At 46.9% G+C, this 17,785-nt stretch overlaps 1 protein-coding gene across 1 annotated transcript in view; it reads right to left on the minus strand.

Annotated features, from left to right (window-relative positions):
• Positions 1–207: 207 nt before the first annotated feature.
• vps8 (VPS8 subunit of CORVET complex) overlaps positions 208–17,785 on the minus strand; it is a 29,818-nt gene continuing 12,240 nt past the window's right edge. Inside the window, exons 21-45 of the mRNA XM_033980279.2 lie at positions 16,525–16,747; positions 15,765–15,854; positions 15,643–15,694; positions 15,524–15,566; positions 14,243–14,315; positions 13,706–13,825; positions 13,553–13,624; positions 13,328–13,447; positions 13,174–13,230; positions 12,998–13,080; positions 12,192–12,276; positions 12,023–12,121; positions 11,435–11,524; positions 10,327–10,373; positions 10,113–10,257; positions 9,456–9,545; positions 7,780–7,947; positions 7,595–7,676; positions 6,958–7,040; positions 5,954–6,034; positions 3,803–3,972; positions 3,318–3,513; positions 2,375–2,422; positions 1,792–1,872; positions 208–1,715 (exon numbers count right to left, since the gene is read on the minus strand). Coding sequence (XP_033836170.1) covers positions 1,599–1,715; positions 1,792–1,872; positions 2,375–2,422; positions 3,318–3,513; positions 3,803–3,972; positions 5,954–6,034; positions 6,958–7,040; positions 7,595–7,676; positions 7,780–7,947; positions 9,456–9,545; positions 10,113–10,257; positions 10,327–10,373; positions 11,435–11,524; positions 12,023–12,121; positions 12,192–12,276; positions 12,998–13,080; positions 13,174–13,230; positions 13,328–13,447; positions 13,553–13,624; positions 13,706–13,825; positions 14,243–14,315; positions 15,524–15,566; positions 15,643–15,694; positions 15,765–15,854; positions 16,525–16,747 — 2,515 coding nt within the window. The 3' untranslated portion in view covers positions 208–1,598. The remainder of the gene's footprint in view (positions 1,716–1,791; positions 1,873–2,374; positions 2,423–3,317; positions 3,514–3,802; positions 3,973–5,953; positions 6,035–6,957; positions 7,041–7,594; positions 7,677–7,779; positions 7,948–9,455; positions 9,546–10,112; positions 10,258–10,326; positions 10,374–11,434; positions 11,525–12,022; positions 12,122–12,191; positions 12,277–12,997; positions 13,081–13,173; positions 13,231–13,327; positions 13,448–13,552; positions 13,625–13,705; positions 13,826–14,242; positions 14,316–15,523; positions 15,567–15,642; positions 15,695–15,764; positions 15,855–16,524; positions 16,748–17,785) is intronic.

Here is a 17,785-nt window from a genome sequence, read left to right on the forward strand (position 1 = left end):
ATCAAAGGTAAACTGTCCAATCCAGACTCAGACTTATCCTGCGTTTGTGTCCAGTAGATTAGACGACTGTAACGTCCTGATCACTGGACTCTACAAACGAGACTTAAGACAGAACAGAACATCCAGACTTTTATTCTGCCTCTTCTCTTTTTTCATTTCAAGCTGATTATTCATGTTTTGATTTTGTTTTTCTTATTCTATAAAACACAGGGTTTATTTTTACAGAGTCATTCAGTCTTTTCATCAGGTCTCACATAATAAAGAACATTATCTTTACTCGAGTACAGTACTTTACTACTTTTCCTTGTTCCTTCTCTGTACGTGACTTTATTCTAAAGTTAAATGCATATTTAACTTTAGAATAAACTCTTAATGACATTCACATCACAATGGATCAAAGTTTGTTCTGTAAACTCAGACTCTGTAGAAGTTCAGTTCAAACCACAGGAGCTGCTTTATCAGGACGAGAAGCTGAAGCTTCACTGAAGCTTCACTGAAGCTTCACTGAAGCTCTGTGGACGTGTCCAGGTCGATGTTCATGTGTGAGGAGCTGGGATCAAAGGGGCCGCTCCTGTCCCGCTCCTGTCCCCCGTCGTCCCCCTCTCTGGACGTCTTTAAAGGGCAGGACAGCGGCGAGGACTCGGGATCAAAGTGCTGCCCGTCCCTTTGTGTGAGCGCGGCTCCGACAGCTGTGGGCGGCACATCTGGTCTGGAATGTTAATCAGAGTTCACTCGTCTGAGCCAGGACGGGCTTTATATTTCACCGACTTTAAAGACACAGATTAAATTTCCATGAGCTGATGGAAGATTAGTCACAGAAACTTAAATTTACATTTAAAATATGAAACTGTCCCGGTCCATCACCCGTCCACTAACGCTCTTCATTCTCCAGTTTTATTTTCTTAATCGTTGATACTCGTAGATTCTGCAGCGTCACGTCGTCATTTTTGTACAAATGTAAAAAACGTGCTGCTCTGGTGTGATCTGTCCATAGGGGGCGCTACAGCGTGAGGCGCTTTGTTGTGACGACGTTTACGGCGACATCAGCTCCACTGGACACTGCAGTTTTTTTGTTTCTTTTCTTACGTGGTTTTAGATGAATGTTGTGATTTAAATGTGTAAATTATAACAGACTGATCCACAGAGATGAGAACCATAGAGACTCAAGCTCAACAGGACTGGTTCAAATAAATGTAACTGAATGCAATCCAATAAATGTTATGCTGAATGCCACACTGTGGAACATTCTATGCAAAGCAAGAACATCTTCATAAGGGCAGGTGGTGCACAGCCCCGTTTCAGTCCATGTTTCAGTGAAACGTCTTTAAAACATTTACAGCAGTTTAATGCATCATCTGTTTAAACAGTGAAACAAACATTTTAAAAATCATTCTCTTAAACTTCACTGTAAATCATTTGATCTTCATTAAAACAGAAATGAGAAACATGATTTAGTTTTAAGATTAAATTATTAAACTTATGGACGTTATGTTTTCATGTAGAGCAGAGACAGACGGACAGACGTTTATCAATCAAGTGTGCAGTTCTTTACTCCTCCACCAGAGGGGGTGGTGTTGGTTTAGTCTGTGTGCAGTTCTTCACTCCTCCACCAGAGGGGGTGGTGACAGTTTGAGTTGGAAGTCTTCTCCCGTCTGCGCAGACATGAGGAGTCCAGGTCGGTCGGAGCTGTGTGTGAGCTCTGAGAGGATGGACAGCTGCAGGACACGTGTGGGACAGAGTTAATATTATAATTATAAACAAACACATGTGTGAGACGACTGAGGCCCGTACCCGAGAAGGACCTCGGTACAAACTGCGCAGTTGGTCCCACGACTGCTCCTGATGATGGTCTAATGTGGCCTCAACGAAAAACTGGACAGAAAAAACAGAAAATTATCAGAAAGTGACAGGAACATTCACACAAAGGTCCCTGTGAGAGAGAGTGTGGGTGTGTGTGTGTGTGTGTGTGTGTGTGGGGGGGGGGGGGTTCGTGTGTGGGGGTGTGTCGGTGGGTGTGTGTGAGGGTGTGTGTCTGTGTGTATTTATACATGTATCTGTGTAATATGTGCAGATAAAACTCCTTTTCAGAATTAAAATATTCATTGTTTGGTCCTAAAAGGTTCAATTGTGATTGGGACAGTCCTGACGGGACGGCTCTGAGGGGACGGCTCTGAGGGGGACGGCTCTGAGGGGACGGCTCTGAGGGGACGGCTCTGAGGGGGACGGCTCTGAGGGGGACGGCTCTGAGGGGGACGGCTCTGGGGGGACGGCTGTGAGGGGACGGCTCTGGGGGGACGGCTGTGAGGGGGACGGCTGTGAGGGGACGGCTGTGAGGGGACGGCTGTGAGGGGACGGCTGTGAGGGGACGGCTCACCTTCTTTCTCTCAGAATCAGACTCATGATGGACAGATGTCACTCGTGTCTGTGGAGAAAGTTTAAAATGTAAAATGCAACAGAAACTCAAATCAAACAGAGACACAGAGACACAGAGGACACAGAGAGAGGACAGAGAGAGATCACAGAGATACAGAGAGGACAGAGAGAGGACACAGAGAGAGGACAGAGAGATCACAGAGACACAGAGAGGACAGAGAGAGGACACAGAGAGAGGACAGAGAGATCACAGAGACACAGAGAGGACAGAGAGAGGACACAGAGACACAGAGAGGACAGAGAGAGGACACAGAGAGAGGACAGAGAGAGGACACAGAGAGAACACAGAGACACAGAGAGGACACAGAGAGAGGACAGAGAGAGAACACAGAGAGGACACAGAGAGAGGACAGAGAGAGAACACAGAGACACAGAGAGGACAGAGAGAGGACACAGAGAGAGGACAGAGAGAGGACACAGAGAGAACACAGAGACACAGAGAGGACACAGAGAGAGGACAGAGAGAGAACACAGAGACACAGAGAGGACACAGAGAGATCACAGAGACACAGAGAGGACAGAGAGAGGACACAGAGAGAGGACAGAGAGAGATCACAGAGACACAGAGAGGACAGAGAGAGGACACAGAGAGAGGACAGAGAGAGAACACAGAGACACAGAGGACACAGAGAGAGGACACAGAGAGGACAGAGAGAGAACACAGAGACACAGAGAGAGGACAGAGAGAGAACACAGAGACACAGAGAGAGGACAGAGAGAGATCACAGAGACACAGAGAGGACAGAGAGAGGACACAGAGAGAGGACAGAGAGAGAACACAGAGGACACAGAGAGAGGACACAGAGAGGACACAGAGAGGACACAGAGAGAGGGCACAGAGGACACAGAGAGGACAGAGAGGGGACAGTGGAGACGGGCCTTGCCTGAGCTAAAGAGGCAGAGCGCCCCCTCTTGGGCTGGCTGGGGTCCATGGGGCGCTCTCTCTTGGTCTGGCTGGGGGCCACAGAGCGCCCCCCCTGACTCGAGCATTTGTAACAGCTCCACTCTCTGTTTTTAGGAAACTGTCCCAAACCACAGTCCTTCTGCTGGAGACACTGGACGTGGTACAAGTGTCCACAGCTGGAGACACAGAACACGCCGAGGTCAGGAGGAAAAATGACCACAACGTTTAGAAAAGTACAACATCATGAAGAGTCACACAATCAGACTGTGTGTGTGTGTGACAGTTTATGTAAGTGAGATGAGACACATGGACAGTCACACAGTATGTGGACATTACTACTCTCTCTTTATATGTCCATATATGTCCATACATGTCCATACATGTCCATATCTGGACATTTATGGACATTCTTAGCCTCATGTTCCGTGTTAAACTTTACTCTGTTGGCCTTGTCCCTGCTCACACCTGAAGACGATGATCTGCTCGGTGCTGTTGTGTTTCCACTTGTACTGCTGGAGGCAGATGGTGCAGGAGTCCTGTCGCGGGTGGAGGCCTCGTTTCACTGTGAGGTGGAGATGAGCCAGGGACCAGTGGAGGTCGTGGTTCAACAGACTCGTCGTGGTCTCAAGCAGCGTCTGAAAAACAAATGGAACGATTTAGATTAAACAGAGTCTGGAGAGTGAGACTGAAATCACCTCAGACACACAGAGAAAGAGTGTGACAGAGTGAGAGTGTGTGACAGAGTGAGAGTGTGTGACAGAGTGAGAGTGTGACAGAGTGAGAGTGACAGAGTGAGTGTGTGACAGAGTGAGAGTGTGACAGAGTGAGAGTGACAGAGTGAGAGTGTGAGAGAGTGAGAGTGTGACAGAGTGAGTGTGTGACAGAGTGAGACTGAAATCACCTCAGACACACAGAGAAAGAGTGTGACAGAGTGAGAGTGTGACAGAGTGAGTGTGACAGAGTGAGAGTGTGACAGAGTGAGAGTGTGACAGAGTGAGTGTGTGACAGAGTGAGAGTGTGACAGAGTGAGAGTGTGAGAGAGTGAGAGTGACAGAGTGAGAGTGTGACAGCGTGAGAGTGTGTGAGAGAGTGAGAGTGTGAGAGAGTGAGTGTGACAGAGTGAGAGTGTGAGAGAGTGAGTGTGTGAGAGTGTGAGAGAGTGACAGAGTGAGAGTGACAGAGTGAGAGTGACAGAGTGAGAGTGTGACAGAGTGAGAGAGTGTGAGAGAGTGAGAGTGTGAGAGAGTGAGTGTGACAGAGTGAGAGTGTGACAGAGTGAGAGTGTGAGAGTGTGAGAGAGTGACAGAGTGAGAGTGACAGAGTGAGAGTGACAGAGTGAGAGTGTGACAGAGTGAGAGAGTGACAGAGTGAGAGTGACAGAGTGAGAGTGTGACAGAGTGAGAGTGTGAGAGAGTGAGAGTGACAGAGTGAGAGTGTGACAGCGTGAGTGTGTGAGAGAGTGAGAGTGTGAGAGAGTGAGTGTGACAGAGTGAGAGTGTGAGAGTGTGACAGAGTGAGAGTGACAGAGTGAGAGTGACAGAGTGAGAGTGTGACAGAGTGAGAGAGTGACAGAGTGAGAGTGACAGAGTGAGAGTGTGACAGAGTGAGAGTGTGAGAGAGTGAGAGTGACAGAGTGAGAGTGTGACAGCGTGAGTGTGTGAGAGAGTGAGAGTGTGAGAGAGTGAGTGTGACAGAGTGAGAGTGTGAGAGTGTGAGAGAGTGACAGAGTGAGAGTGACAGAGTGAGAGTGACAGAGTGAGAGTGTGACAGAGTGAGAGAGTGACAGAGTGAGAGTGACAGAGTGAGAGTGTGACAGAGTGAGAGTGTGAGAGAGTGAGAGTGACAGAGTGAGAGTGTGACAGCGTGAGTGTGTGAGAGAGTGAGTGTGTGTGAGAGAGTGAGTGTGACAGAGTGAGAGTGTGAGAGAGTGAGTGTGTGACAGAGTGAGTGTGACAGAGTGAGAGTGTGACAGAGTGAGAGTGTGACAGAGTGAGTGTGTGACAGAGTGAGAGTGTGAGAGAGTGAGAGTGACAGAGTGAGAGTGACAGAGTGAGAGTGTGACAGAGTGAGAGTGTGTGACAGAGTGAGAGTGTGACAGAGTGAGTGTGTGACAGAGTGAGAGTGTGACAGAGTGAGTGTGTGACAGAGTGAGTGTGTGACAGAGTGAGTGTGTGACAGAGTGAGTGTGTGACAGAGTGAGAGTGTGACAGAGTGAGAGTGTGACAGAGTGAGAGTGTGACAGAGTGAGAGTGACAGAGTGAGAGTGTGACAGAGTGAGTGTGTGTGAGAGACAGTGTAACAGAGTGAGTGTGACAGAGTGAGAGTGTGACAGAGTGAGAGTGTGACAGAGTGAGAGTGTGACAGAGTGAGAGTGTGTGAGAGAGTGTGTGTGATAGAGTGAGTGTGTGACAGAGTGAGTTTGTGTGACAGAGTGTGTGTGACAGAGTATGACAGAGTGAGTGTGTGTGTGACAGAGTGAGTGTGTGACTACAGCACAGATGTTTATAAAGACTTTTAGATGGTTTGGTGATGTTTTTTTAGGCGGTGCTTGAGTCACTTCATGAGGACATATATTTCTGACAGAAGACACATCTCTAAACTCTAAAAGGCTCTGACCTGTTCATAGTTGAACGTGTCGAGCATTCCCAGGATAAGACCCTGGATTTCTGCCAGTTTTCCCTTTCCATAAACAGGATCCTGAAAAACAAAGAATTAATAAATTCACATCTTAAATCTCCTACATTATACAAAATGAACTCTTCTATCTTTAATCCATGTTCTAATGTTTCCTCCTCAAAAACAGACCTGGAGTTGTGTTTTGTTTCATTCACATGTTTGAGTCACACTTTATTATTAGTCTGTTACATCTCCAAAGATCAATCAATATGCTCTGTTCCACCTTGTGATGTCATCAAGTGGTAGTTTTCAAGTGAACTCCTCCTTTTACCTTTAGTTCAGTCGAGATAAGAGACAACTCCAGGTCTGAAATGATCCAAATGATTCTAGTGAAGGTGGAGTTTAAAAACACAGTGGAGCACTTCCTGTATCACCACATGATGACATCACAAGGTGGAGTGTTTTCAGTTTGAGAGAAAAACTCAGCCTAAATATTCAGGGTTTGTGAGTTAAACATGTGAGAATGAAACAAAACACAACTGCAGGTCTGTGTGTGATGAAACATCAGAACAGAGAGAATAGAGTCAGACGGACATTTAACAACAAACTGACGAATATCATTTTGAACAAATGGCAATTTTTTTCACTTTTTCACTTGAGACAGAAAGAGACAGACAGAGAGACAGAGAGACAGAGAGAGACAGACAGACACAGAGAGAGAGACAGAGACAGACACAGAGAGAGACAGAGAGAGAGACAGAGAGAGACAGACAGAGAGAGAAACAGACACAGACAGAGAGAGACAGACAGACAGAGACAGACAGAGAGAGAGACAGACAGAGAGACAGAGTGAGAGACAGACAGACAGAGAGAGACACAGACAGAGAGAAAAACAGACAGAGAGACAGACAGACACAGACAGAGAGAGACAGACAGAGACAGACAGAGAGAGAGAGACAAACACAGACACAGAGACAGACAGAGAGAGAGACAGTAGTGTGGACCTGCAGTATTCTCTGGATGATCACTGGCAGAGAGATGAAACTGCTCATGCTGTTCAGAACTTTCATGGTCAGCTCCTTAAGAACTGAAAAAAACACAGAAAACACATTTCAAAAGCTCCAGAGTCTGAAGTTACTCTGTCCTATTCAGTTTGTGTCTCTATGGTTCTCATCTCTTTTAAATCACAATATTCGTCTAAAACCACAAAGTGTGTGTGAGAAGAAAACTGCAGTGTCCAACGGAGCCATAAACGTCATCACAACAAATGATGACGGCGCCCCCTGTGGACAGATGCACATCACACTAGAGCAGCTTTTTCATTTCATTACTCAAACATGAATCACTCCAAACAGAGGCTCAGAGGCTCAACGAGAAGAAACAACCAGAACATGATTAGAGATGAGAACAGTTTGAACAGGGCTGGTTTAAAGCTGCACTGTGTAACATGGAGACACATCTGAACAGAACAGTTTGAAGAATAGATCTGATGTAATGTAATAATCACAACTGTGTGTAATTCATGATAATATCAACATAAACTATTTCTCCAGATTAGGACGACTGAAGATTATTCTACTTAACAGCGACTAATCTCTGACCCCTGACCCCTGACCCTGTGCCTGGTGTTCGTTCTGTTACCTTCAGCCGTGTGTTTGCTGCTCGCTCCGGCCACATTCTTTTGTGACGCCATCATGGCCTCGAGCAGAGGGAACCACAAACCCTGTACAGACGACGAGAGGATCAACGAGACAAAATGGAGGTTCAACATGAGAATAAAATGAAACCAGGAGACAAGATGGCTGCCGTTAGGAGGTTAAAGTGACCTCAGTCTGCTGCTGGTTCAGACCCTGAGAGCTCCGGTGACACAGCTCGATCACAGTGTTCAGAGCCTCCTCCAGGTGTTTGTGAGCGTGCTCCTCCTCAGGCTCCTCCCCCTCAGGACCCCCCTCAGTCTGATTGGCCGTCAGCACGTTCAGCTTCTCCTTCAGCGTCTGAACCACAGGACGACAGAGACGCCATATTTACATCATCAGAGGAGCAGAGAGGAACCACCACCCAGGACGTCTCCACCTCCTGTTTACTACTGCCCTCTGCAGACCTCTACTGCCCTCTACTGCCCTCTACAGACCTCCGCAGCCCTCTACTGCCCTCTACTGCCCTCTGCTGCCCTCCACAGACCTCCACAGCCCTCCACTGCCCTCTACAGCCCTCCGCAGCCCTCTACTGCCCTCTACTGCCCTCTACTGCCCTCTACTGCCCTCTACTGCCCTCTACTGCCCTCTGCTGCCCTCCACAGACCTCCACAGCCCTCCACAGCCCTCCACTGCCCTCTACAGCCCTCCGCAGCCCTCTACAGACCTCTACTGCCCTCTACAGACCTCCACAGACCTCTACTGCCCTCTACTGCCCTCTACAGACCTCCGCAGCCCTCTACTGCCCTCTACTGCCCTCTGCTGCCCTCCACAGACCTCCACAGCCCTCCACTGCCCTCTACAGCCCTCCGCAGCCCTCTACTGCCCTCTACTGCCCTCTACTGCCCTCTACTGCCCTCTGCTGCCCTCTACAGACCTCCACAGCCCTCCACTGCCCTCTACAGACCTCCACAGACCTCTACTGCCCTCTACTGCCCTCTACAGACCTCCGCAGCCCTCTACTGCCCTCTACTGCCCTCTGCGGCCCTCTACTGCCCTCTACAGACCTCCGCAGCCCTCTACTGCCCTCTGCTGCCCTCTACAGCCCTGTGCTGCCCTCTACTGCCCTCCGCAGCCCTCCACTGCCCTCTACAGACCTCCACTGCCCTCTACTGCCCTCTACAGACCTCCACAGCCCTCTACTGCCCTCTACAGACCTCCACAGCCCTGTGCTGCCCTCTACTGCCCTCTACAGACCTCCACTGCCCTCTACAGCCCTCCACAGCCCTCTACTGCCCTCTACAGACCTCCACAGCCCTGTGCTGCCCTCTACTGCCCTCTACAGACCTCCACTGCCCTCTACAGCCCTCCACTGCCCTCCACTGCCCTCTACAGACCTCCACAGCCCTCTACAGACCTCCACAGCCCTCTACAGACCTCCACTGCCCTCTACTGCCCTCTACAGACCTCCACTGCCCTCTACAGACCTCCACTGCCCTCTGCTGCCCTCTACTGTCCTCTACTGCCCTCTACTGTCCTCTACTGCCCTCTACTGTCCTCTACTGCCCTCTGGAAGCATATACAGTGTCCAGACTATGCAGTTTAAGACTAAGCCGAAAACCCCCCTCTTCTCCCTGGTATTTAACACAGGACAGACAGGTGTTTTCTTGTTCTGTTCCTGTGTGTCGTGTATCTGTATATTTGGTTTTTTTGCTGTCTTTTATGTGAAGCTCTTTGTTCAGCTGACGTTGTTTTAAATGTGTGTAGAAATAAAGTGGAGGAGCAGACCAGACGTTTCTTCTGCTGTTGCCTGATCCACGTTCACACTGTCACTTCTTCACACGTGTGTTTGTGTGTTTGGTGTTTACCTCCAGCAGGATGTTGAAGGCCCCGTGCACGTCACCCTTCTTCTCCAGGAGGTACGCCGTCGCCTCACTGTGGTGGTACTTGGAAGTTATCTGCAGGTGTAAACATGAGATTATGATGTGAGACCTTCTGATTATTGCTTTTAAATACAGCTTAAAATAAAACAAGTACGGGTTTGTTCTTCATAGATCGTCATGATAACACATTGAGAAGTTTGATATCGCAGAAGTAAATATAGATAATAAAGTATAATACTGAAACTCATTTCTACCACTGATGCAAAAACCCAAGAGCAGATTTAAACCACAAAAACTATTATAAATCTACAATATTGTAAAAAAAAATCATGAGCTGCAGGAAAAAAACTGCTGAATGAAACAATTTAGTCTTTAGTTTGAGCCTGTAATGAGTTATTTATACAAACTTTTACAGCTTAAATCTGATCATGTAGCCAGAAAATAAATAAAAATGTTCCAGTAGAGCAATGAAAAGATAGTTCCAGTTTTCATTGATAGATAAATAAGTGTCTGTAGTGATTAAAGTGACAGGCTCCTCATCACCAGCTCCTTGTTTGACGTGGCTCATGTGCTCAGAACATTAACGTCCTCCATTTAAATGATTCTTCTGTCTGATTCTCACAGTGTGAGCCTGTCACTCACCTGAACGGCCTCCTCCAGTCTGTACTGCTGACAGCTCTGCAGGAAACACAGCAGCTGCTCAGGGCCAAAGCGACACATTAGCTCCAACAAGAGCTCGTGCAGAGCCAGGTCCTGGGCCAGGCTGGGGGCCAGACAGGGGCCGTCTCTGAAACCGGCAGAGAAAAAAAACATCAGACTGTGAAGGACAAAAGGTCTCCTGTGACAACATCAGTACCTCGGTCCCAGGAGACAGCCGAGGAGGGCGAACTGAAGCTGCGGCTCCTGAGGGAACGAAAACACAAGATTAAAGCCACACGTAGAGAACTTAAAAGGCTGAGAATGAGCGATTGTTTTAGTCAGACAGGAGCATTTGTTTATCTGTTTGTTTATCTGTTTGTTTACCTGTTTACAGCTCCTCCCTGTGGCCTTAAGCGTCACGTGGTGGTGAAGTGATTCAAGTTTATTTGTAAATGACAAAAGGTCTCATTTTTATACAGAGCTTTCATCGTCTTCAAGGCTCAGAGCTCTGTACATCAAAGAACCACTCACACATTCACACACCAGTGCACACACACACACACACACACACCCACACACACACACACACACCCCCACCCCCACCCCCACCCCCACACACACCCCCACACACACCCCCACACACACACACACACACACACACACACACTGGGGGAGAGGGCAGTTAAGTGTCTTGCACAAGGACACAACAGTATTCATCTGTGGGAACTGGAATCGTACCGCCAACAAGTCACTACACCATCACTACGCCATCACTACACCATCACTACGCCATCACTACACCATCACTACACCATCACTACGCCATCACTACACCATCACTACACCATCACTACACCATCATGTGAAGCTTAAGGCTGCAGGAAGGAGCAGAAACATGGAAATAGGTAAAAAAAAATTATTTAAAACGTGCTATTTTAGATTTACAGAACTACATCCTGATTTTCATGTTACATATCACAGGGACCTTTGGCGTTGGACCCATGTTTTTCTTTGATCATGTGACCAGATCATTGAGCGAATCGTCTCATTGTCCCGTCTGTGTGTCCCTGAGTCGTCCAGGTCTGACCCACAGCAGAAGAAAAACATAAAATCTGTCAACTGGCTGAAACGTTGTAGCCGCGGCTTGGACGAGCAGCTAAACATCTTCACTCCTACAAGAATTTGTCCAGTTTAGACAGAGTTTATATTTTTCTTTTGCCATCTCATTGTTCTGAATAAATCGGACTTTCTGAGGTCTACGAGGGCAGACATTTTGTGCTCGGTGCTGTAGGTTGAGGCATGTGATGTTTGGATCAGACGCTCACCTGCAGAACAGACAGAATGGACTGAACCTCATCTGAAAAGTGAAACAGCACCAGGTCTGAGGACTTCTGTGGATCCAGCCGCACCAGCTCCTGTCAGAGGTCACAGTGTTAGAGTCATGATGTTTAAATAAAGGTCCATATGAAGCTATGATCTGTTTTAATGTTTCCTCGTCACACACAGACCTTTAGTTGTGTTTTGTTTCAGTCTCACAGGTTTAACACACAAACCCTGCAGATTTAGACTGAGTTCTTCTCTCAAACTGAAAACACTCTGTTCCACCTTGTGATGTCATCATGTGGTGATACAGGAAGTGCTCCACTGTGTTTTTAAACGCCACCTTCACTAGAATCATTTGGATCATTTCAGACCTGGAATCACCCATCTCTAATGAACTAAAGGTGAAAGGAGCTGTTAACTTGAAAACTACCACTTGATGACATCACAAGGTGGAACGTCGCATTTTGAGCTTTGGAGATGTAACAGACTCATAATAAAGAGTTACTCAAACATGTGTGGACCAATAGTGTAATCTAGATTCTTTAAATGCATTGGTCTGGACGTGTTTCGTACCTGGACGTGTTTCGTACCTGGATGTGCTGCAGGGCCTTGTCCCTCACCGCCTGTTTCTCCTCGGCGCTGTATCCTGGCATAGACAGCAGGTTGTGCACGTAGCTGAAGATCTCCTCCTAACAAACATTTAAAAAAACAATGAAACAAACATGTCCGACGTCAGCGTGAGCCTGAGACGAGCCTCACCTTCCGCAGAGGGTCGTTCAAGTAGCAGTCAATGATTCTGTCGTACAGGTGCTTCTTCTCATACAAGAACTCACACACCTGGAAACTACAGGACGGAGCAGGAGGAGTGGACATTAAGATGGAGCAGGAGGAGAGGAGCAGGAGGAGAGGAGCAGGAGGAGAGGAGCAGGAGGAGAGGAGCAGGAGGAGAGGAGCTCACATTTTAATATAGAAATTTTACATCAAGGAACCATTCACACATTCATACAAACAGTGAACAAACAGACGCCAACTGAGCCACTGTCGCCCTGAGCGTGATGCACACCACACAGATCACTCTTCAGACTCACACCACACAGGTCACTCTTCAGACTCACACCACACAGATCACTCTTCAGACTCACACCACACAGGTCACTCTTCAGACTCACACCACACAGGTCACTCTTCAGACTCACACCACACAGGTCACTCTTCAGACTCACACCACACAGGTCACTCTTCAGACTCACACCACACAGGTCACTCTTCAGACTCACACCACACAGGTCACTCTTCAGACTCACACCACACAGGTCACTCTTCAGACTCACACCACACAGGTCACTCTTCAGACTCACACCACACAGGTCACTCTTCAGACTCACACCACACAGGTCACTCTTCAGACTCACACCACACAGGTCACTCTTCAGACTCACACCACACAGATCACTCTTCAGACTCACACCACACAGGTCACTCTTCAGACACACATCACACAGGTCACTCTTCAGACACACATCACACAGGTCACTCTTCAGACTCAGATCACTCTTCACACTTACAACTTGGCCTTTTCAGCTAAAGTCAGGAGTCCTTCCTCGTCAAACTGCACCACTCCGCCGACCTGAAGCAGCTCCAGCAGCACCTGCAGGTCACACACAGAAGAAACAGCGCCTCCATCTGGTCATCCAGGAAACTACCATCAAATAAATATGGATTTGTTTTATAAAGACGTCACCTGCTGCTTTTCAGTGTGTCTGGAGTCATCCACAGGACTACACAGGAACTCCAGCACCTGCCCATGTAAAACACAGAGGTCACAGGTCAGGCACTGCAGATAAGAGGCTGTAAATGTGGAGTTAAAACATAAATGTGTAGTTAGTTTTTTGTACCTGATCAAACAGATTCCGGTTGACAAACAGTGTGTTGTCCGGTTTGGCCAACTGTCGAGCCAAGAACGTGAAGAGGCAGCCGACTTGAGACGGAGTGAAGTCGGGATTATCCACCATCACCTGCACAAAAAAACATCTCCTTTCAACAAACTATAGGTGCTAACTGTAGGCACTGGTCTTTCTGAAGCCGTTTCTTGAGTTAGCTCATGTTTGACAGACACTCACCTGCAGGAGGATGTCGACTATTCTCTGCTGATACTCCAGAGCCTGTTTGTCGTTCTTAAAGTCTTCAAACGTCTGAGATAAACCACAAACACAGGTAACTCGAACATTCCACCGCGTTTATATCAAACATCAAACATCTGACGAGGCTCTCACCATAGCCAAGACGTTGAGGAACTCTCGAGTGTCAAAGTGAAGAAGAGTGCGAATAAAAGGGAACAAATCCTCTTCCTCTGTGGAGTCAGCCGAGTGCAGCCGGATCAGGAAGTCAAAGACCTGCAGCAAAAACACTTAGAGTTGAACCTGGACAGAGGTGAGATCTGGCGCAATTAGCTCATCTTGCTGTAAAGGAGCTGTCCCCTCATTTTTGTTTCTGCTTATTTTGTACTTAATTTTCTTTTTTTATTTATTATACATATATAGTTAAGGTGCACTGATTAATTTGTCCTTCTCTCCCTTGTGTAAAGTTCTGTGTGTAAGTTTTGAGGAAAAAAAGGCACAAATTGGATGTACTTCAGTATTTGGTTGAATAATTAACCCTGTAATTGTGCTCCACTGTCTGAAAATAAAGAATTGCAAAAAGATAAAGCGGACAGAGGTTAAAACAAAACTTCTCAGGTCCATGTGAGGTGTGTAGTGAAGTCCAGTAAAGACCCAAAAACACTATGAAGAAACAATAAATGTGAATATTACCTGGTTTTTCACCTGCGTCACCAGGTCTTCAGGGATGTCTCCGAGAGGATACGCCCTCCCAGCCAGACAGCAACTACCAAACAACACATTTTACCATCACAGAAACAACAACAGAGCTGCAGCAGTAACACAATCCCACACTCTGGAGAACTCCCACAGAAACTAACAGCATCGTTCATGTGAGTTTCAGACTGATGTGCACCAGGATGGTCACGTGAATCAGATAAAACACTCGGGGTTTCTTCTTCCCCTGATGAAGCTCCAGATTGAAGTGGATTTCTGGAGCTAAACAAGCTGCAGCTGATCAAGCCAGACATTATTTAAGACATTAATATATTTTTGGATTTTGGACATTATAGTTTATTGATCAGGCAGAGAGAGTTTGAAGAGAAACGACTCAGATGATTTTTGATAAACACTGTTCATCTGATTAACATTAACAGACTGATTATAAATGTCTAAATTAATGTAGAGAAATGTATCAGTTAAATATATGTTTGCTATGTGTTTATTACAGTGACATGACTTAGCTGCTAACATGCTAACATGCTAACAGGAAAGAACATCTGCACATTAGCCAGAGCTCATCGTGTTTTCACTTGATTTAAACCATTAACATCAGTGAATGTTATAGGTACAGAACTTTATAATGTTCCAGGGCCTTTGTGAAAATATAAGAAGGTGAAAACTAAACCAGATGCCCTGATATTGCAGAGTTAAGGCAAAATCGACATGATCTACACCAGGGGTGTCAAACACATTTTCACCGAGGGCCACATCAGCAAAATGGCTTTTTTAACTTGTTAATTAACTGTTTCTGTATTTATTGCTTATTCAAGTTACAAATATTGCATATGCATTTGCCTAGATGTACAGATATGGCTGTGTAACAGCGTAAATCCTGATAAAATGACATTTTAAGACCATCATACCTTTTAATTTACCCTGTCGAGGGCCACATAAAATGATGTGGAGGGCCGCATTTGGCCCACGGGCCTTGAGTTTGACACATGTGATCTACACTCTTTAAAATCACACTCGTTCCAGGTCAGTGTCATGTGTAATCTGACCGGTTTTAAGCAAAATCATTTTCTACGATTTTATTTAAAGTAAAAAAAAAAATCCAAAAGTGTCTCGTGTCATTCATTACCCATAATTCACCCCTGACAATATGGCATCCATGTCAAATGTAGCCACGTGGGGCAGGAGCTCTACAGCACTAATACTATTATAATTATAATCTCTCCAAATACCAGGCGTTATTTTACGATACGGCCTCACCTTATGTAAACCAGGACCTTGTTCCCCATTATCACTTCTTCATCTGTCAAGTAGAAAACAGTGAAACTCATAAACTAACAAATAATTATGAGACATGACTAAACCGGGTCATGACTCACCCGTCAGACTCCGCCCCGTTCGGAGAGGAGGACCAATCACAGAGAAGAGTTTCTGATAAAAGTCAAAAGGAAACGTTAGCCTCTGACTGTAGAGTAAATATCATGAACCTGAACAGACGCACTTCTAAAGGCGTGATGTAATCGTTCATGCCGCTGTTGAAGACGTACATCATGGCATCATAGAGTTTATTCTCCCAGCAGACATTCACCACCTGAGGAACACAGCAGGGGTCAGGGGTCAGAACAGCAGGGGTCAGGGGTCAGGGGTCAGGACACTGTGCTTAAGATCACACTCATATGACAAAAGTACTGTCACATTTTTATATAGTGCGTTTCCACCTTCAAGGCTCCAAGTGCTTTACATCAAGGAACCACACACACACACACACACACACCCCGTCACACACACACACACCCCCACACACACCCCGTCACACACACACACACACACACACACACCCCCACACACACCCCCTCACACAGTCACCCACACACACACACCCCCACACACACCCCGTCACACACACACACACCCCCACACACACCCCGTCACACACACACACACACACACACACACCCCCACACACACCCCGTCACACAGTCACCCACACACACACACCCCCACACACACCCCGTCACACAATCACACACACACACAGTCACACACACACACAGTCACACGATCACACAGTGCACACAGACACTGGGGAGGGGGGGTTAAGTGTCTTGCTCAAGGACATAATGGCAGCATTCATCTATAGGAGCTGGAATTACACACTAAAACACTAAGAAAAGAGCCTTTGTTGATCTAAATGCTGAATAACTGTTTTGTGCAGATGTGAGATGGTGCGTCCGAACAGAAAACACTTGAGGATATTTAACCTGTTGAATGTCCAGACTGGTCACGTCCAGATGCACGATGCACCTCTCGAGGCTGTCCATCATGCCGTTGCCGTGGTAATGGGTGAGGAGGTCCCTCATAATGGGCGTGGTTAGATGACCCAAACGATCTGCCACGATGTAGGACTCCAAGACCTCGAGGAAAACGCCCTTCGCCACGACGTTCTCCTGCAGGCGGCCGTAGAGCTGGTTAAACAGCAGCTCCCTGCACAGAACAGCGAGGGGTCACAAAGGCGTGTCCGCTCTATGACACATTACACCTACGACACGTTACACCTACGACGCACTACACCTGTGACGCGTTACACCTGCGCCGCGTTACACCTGCGCCGCATTACACCTGTGACGCGTTACACCTGCGCCGCGTTACAGCTGTGCCGCGTTACAGCTGTGCCGCGTTACACCGATGACGCGTTACACCGATGACGCGTTACACCTGCGACGCGTTACACCGATGACGCGTTACACCTGCGGCACATTACACCTGCGACGCGTTACACCTGCGACGCGTTACACCTGCGACGCGTTACACCTGCGACACGTTACACCTACAACGCGTTACGCCTGCGACATGTTACACCTACAACACATTACACCTACGACGCATTAGACCTGTGCCGCATTAGACCTGCGACGCGTTACGCCTGCGACACATTACACCTATGACACATTAGACCTGGGCTGGGCCTTATCACAAAACAAACACAGTGACTCATGATGAATATACAAAACTACAGAGAGGCGGCCATTTTACAGGAGCACGAGCAGAACACGCCCTCTCACTCTGTGTTTACTACTTTACACTTTATACACACAAAGGCATCAAATATATGAACTAAAACATAAGGAATTATATAGTAAAAAACTAAAAGTTAAATAACACTACTAAATATTTTTATTATTTAAAAAATAATTAAAAAGTAGACACACGGCTTTAAAGATGCACTGTGTAACTTTTGGAAGGAGGGTCCGTCACCCACTTGTCTCCGTGGATACGCTATTGTATATTGTATATTCCACAGTAGGGCATTAAATGTGTCTATCTCCATGCAGACAAGCAGACTTACTGGTCAGATCTGTGAAGAGGCAAGCCGCTCATAGTAAAAATGTAACTTTTTAGCAGTCAACACCTATAACTGATTAAATGGAAGATAGACAATTTAATGTTATACTGTGGAACATTCCTGGTAAAGCAGTAATATCTCCACGGAGACAAGCAGGTGACAGATCCTCCACCGTAAAA

The sequence above is a fragment of the Periophthalmus magnuspinnatus genome, chromosome 15 (genome assembly GCF_009829125.3).
Source record: "Periophthalmus magnuspinnatus isolate fPerMag1 chromosome 15, fPerMag1.2.pri, whole genome shotgun sequence".
NCBI classification, from domain to species: Eukaryota; Metazoa; Chordata; class Actinopteri; order Gobiiformes; family Gobiidae; genus Periophthalmus; species Periophthalmus magnuspinnatus.